General features: G+C 35.7%; 1 protein-coding gene across 1 annotated transcript in view; it reads right to left on the bottom strand.

Annotated features, from left to right (window-relative positions):
- LOC101660058 (phospholipid-transporting ATPase ABCA3-like) overlaps positions 1-1,924 on the bottom strand; it is a 206,495-nt gene that overhangs the window by 123,599 nt on the left and 80,972 nt on the right. Inside the window, exon 9 of the mRNA XM_045285074.1 lies at positions 1,660-1,838. Coding sequence (XP_045141009.1) covers positions 1,660-1,838 — 179 coding nt within the window. The remainder of the gene's footprint in view (positions 1-1,659; positions 1,839-1,924) is intronic.

The following is a 1,924-nucleotide window of genomic DNA, read 5'->3' on the forward strand; positions in this document are numbered from 1 at the left end:
GTGCATTAATGAGATGGACAAAAATTCCTCAGTGTAAATTTCCTAGCATTTTTCCTCATTAATCAAGTTTTCAATTTTCTTTTTTTTCAATTTTCTTTTTTTTCAATTTTCTAAAAATGTCTTCCTAAGATCATTGTTTTGGAATACCATCAATAATAATAATAATAATAATAATAATAATAAATTGCCATAGCCTTCTGAGTTGATCTCTCTGGCTGAAATTTCGGTGGCACAACAGATCCTTAGAGAAGCCATTGTTTTGATTGGACGTTTGTTTGGGAAGCACCCCAAGGAGACTAAAACACATGTATCACTGAGGAAACGTGTCTGTAGTTATCCACTGATTGCAAGGGCATGTTGCAATAGGTTTTGTTTGGAATCACCCACACATGTATGAATTGGAATTCTACTAGCAACACTTCCTGACTTACACTAAGACTGTGGCTCTTATGCACCCTTCCCTCTGAAACCGAACTCATTTTTGTGGTACAATTTTCAGCGAACCAATAAGCAGTTCTATAAAGGGTACAACAGCACTAGTGAGGTTTGCACACCTTAAAATGGTCAATTATTTGAGTTCAAAAGACCAACATTTACTCAAGGACAACGTTCGAAAGAGTCAAGAAAGAAAAGGCAATATAAACAGGAAGTGAGATGAATGATGGTATATTGAGAGAATGGGATTGCAAGGAAAGGCAAGACTAAAGGTAAATGATTTTTTAATGTAAAACTGATGATCTGCTCTGTAAACCTTCACCCAACAAAAGGTTTAAAATATATATATAAACAACCTAATTTTAAAAGATGACATGGTACTTGAAAGGCAGTGCTTTCCTAAAAAGGACATCCCAACACCCAACAAGCACATAGAAAAATGTCCAATATTATGAGGTAAATGACAATCAAACCACAGTGAGATCTCAATTCACATCCACTGGGATGGCTTTAATTTAAAAAAATAGAATACTTAGAATACTAAGAAGATATAGAGAAATTAGAGACCTTGAAATCAGCTTTGTATTTCTCCAAAAGTTAATCACAGAATTACCATATGAGTCTCCAGAAAAGAAATGAAAAGAATTAAAAACAAGTATTCAACTATTTCTACACGAATGTACACAGCAGCATTGTTCACAGTAGGTAAAAGGTGGCATAGCCACTGCCCTTCCTCACACTGAGTCAGAGCATCTTATTTGCACCACAGATTCCCCAGTACTGTTAAGGAAGAAGGTGAAGAGCAAGGCACAGATGTTGTCCTCCAGTAAACTGGGCTACCATGGATAGGAAAGCGGTAGTGTGATCTCATGAAAGAAATATCTAATCCTTTCATGACTAGTGTCTAAGAAACCATCACATATACTTTATTTGAGCACTCCTTTTACAGAGGCGTTTAGGTGTCTGTATCCTCCAGTCTAATCCACTGTGTACCACTTTTGATTTGAAGAGAAATATTACTCACCATTGACAATGTTGGGGGTTTCAGTTTCTTAGATATTGGTGTACATTTTCATGTGTGGAAAACATCAAGAAATTGATAGAATTTCAATAAGACTGGTCTATAGAGTATTATTCTGTACAGAAGCTTTTGCTTTTATTATAAATAATAAAACTAGGTTTGTTGAGGGCTATGCCATTTATAATATGAGCATTAGAACTCACCTTGAGGAAAAAGTACCATGGTTGGGGCACACCATACTGCCCTGGAAAGACTGTTTCTATATACCACGTCACAAGGCCATATAAGAAAGCATCAAGTAACAGCATTCCAAATATATAGCCAAAGATGAGGTTATCCTCAAGAATGGCTTGTGTCCAAAGGTTATCCCATTTGACCCCAACTTCTGAAACAAAACAGAAGATAATTACTATAGATGAGAGCTTTGTGATTTAAAAGATTGATCCTCTGTTTTGCCATTGTAAATTA

Source organism: Echinops telfairi, unplaced genomic scaffold (assembly GCF_000313985.2).
Source record: "Echinops telfairi isolate 266 unplaced genomic scaffold, ASM31398v2 ScPeMD7_5;HRSCAF=22, whole genome shotgun sequence".
Lineage (NCBI taxonomy): Eukaryota > Metazoa > Chordata > Mammalia > Afrosoricida > Tenrecidae > Echinops > Echinops telfairi.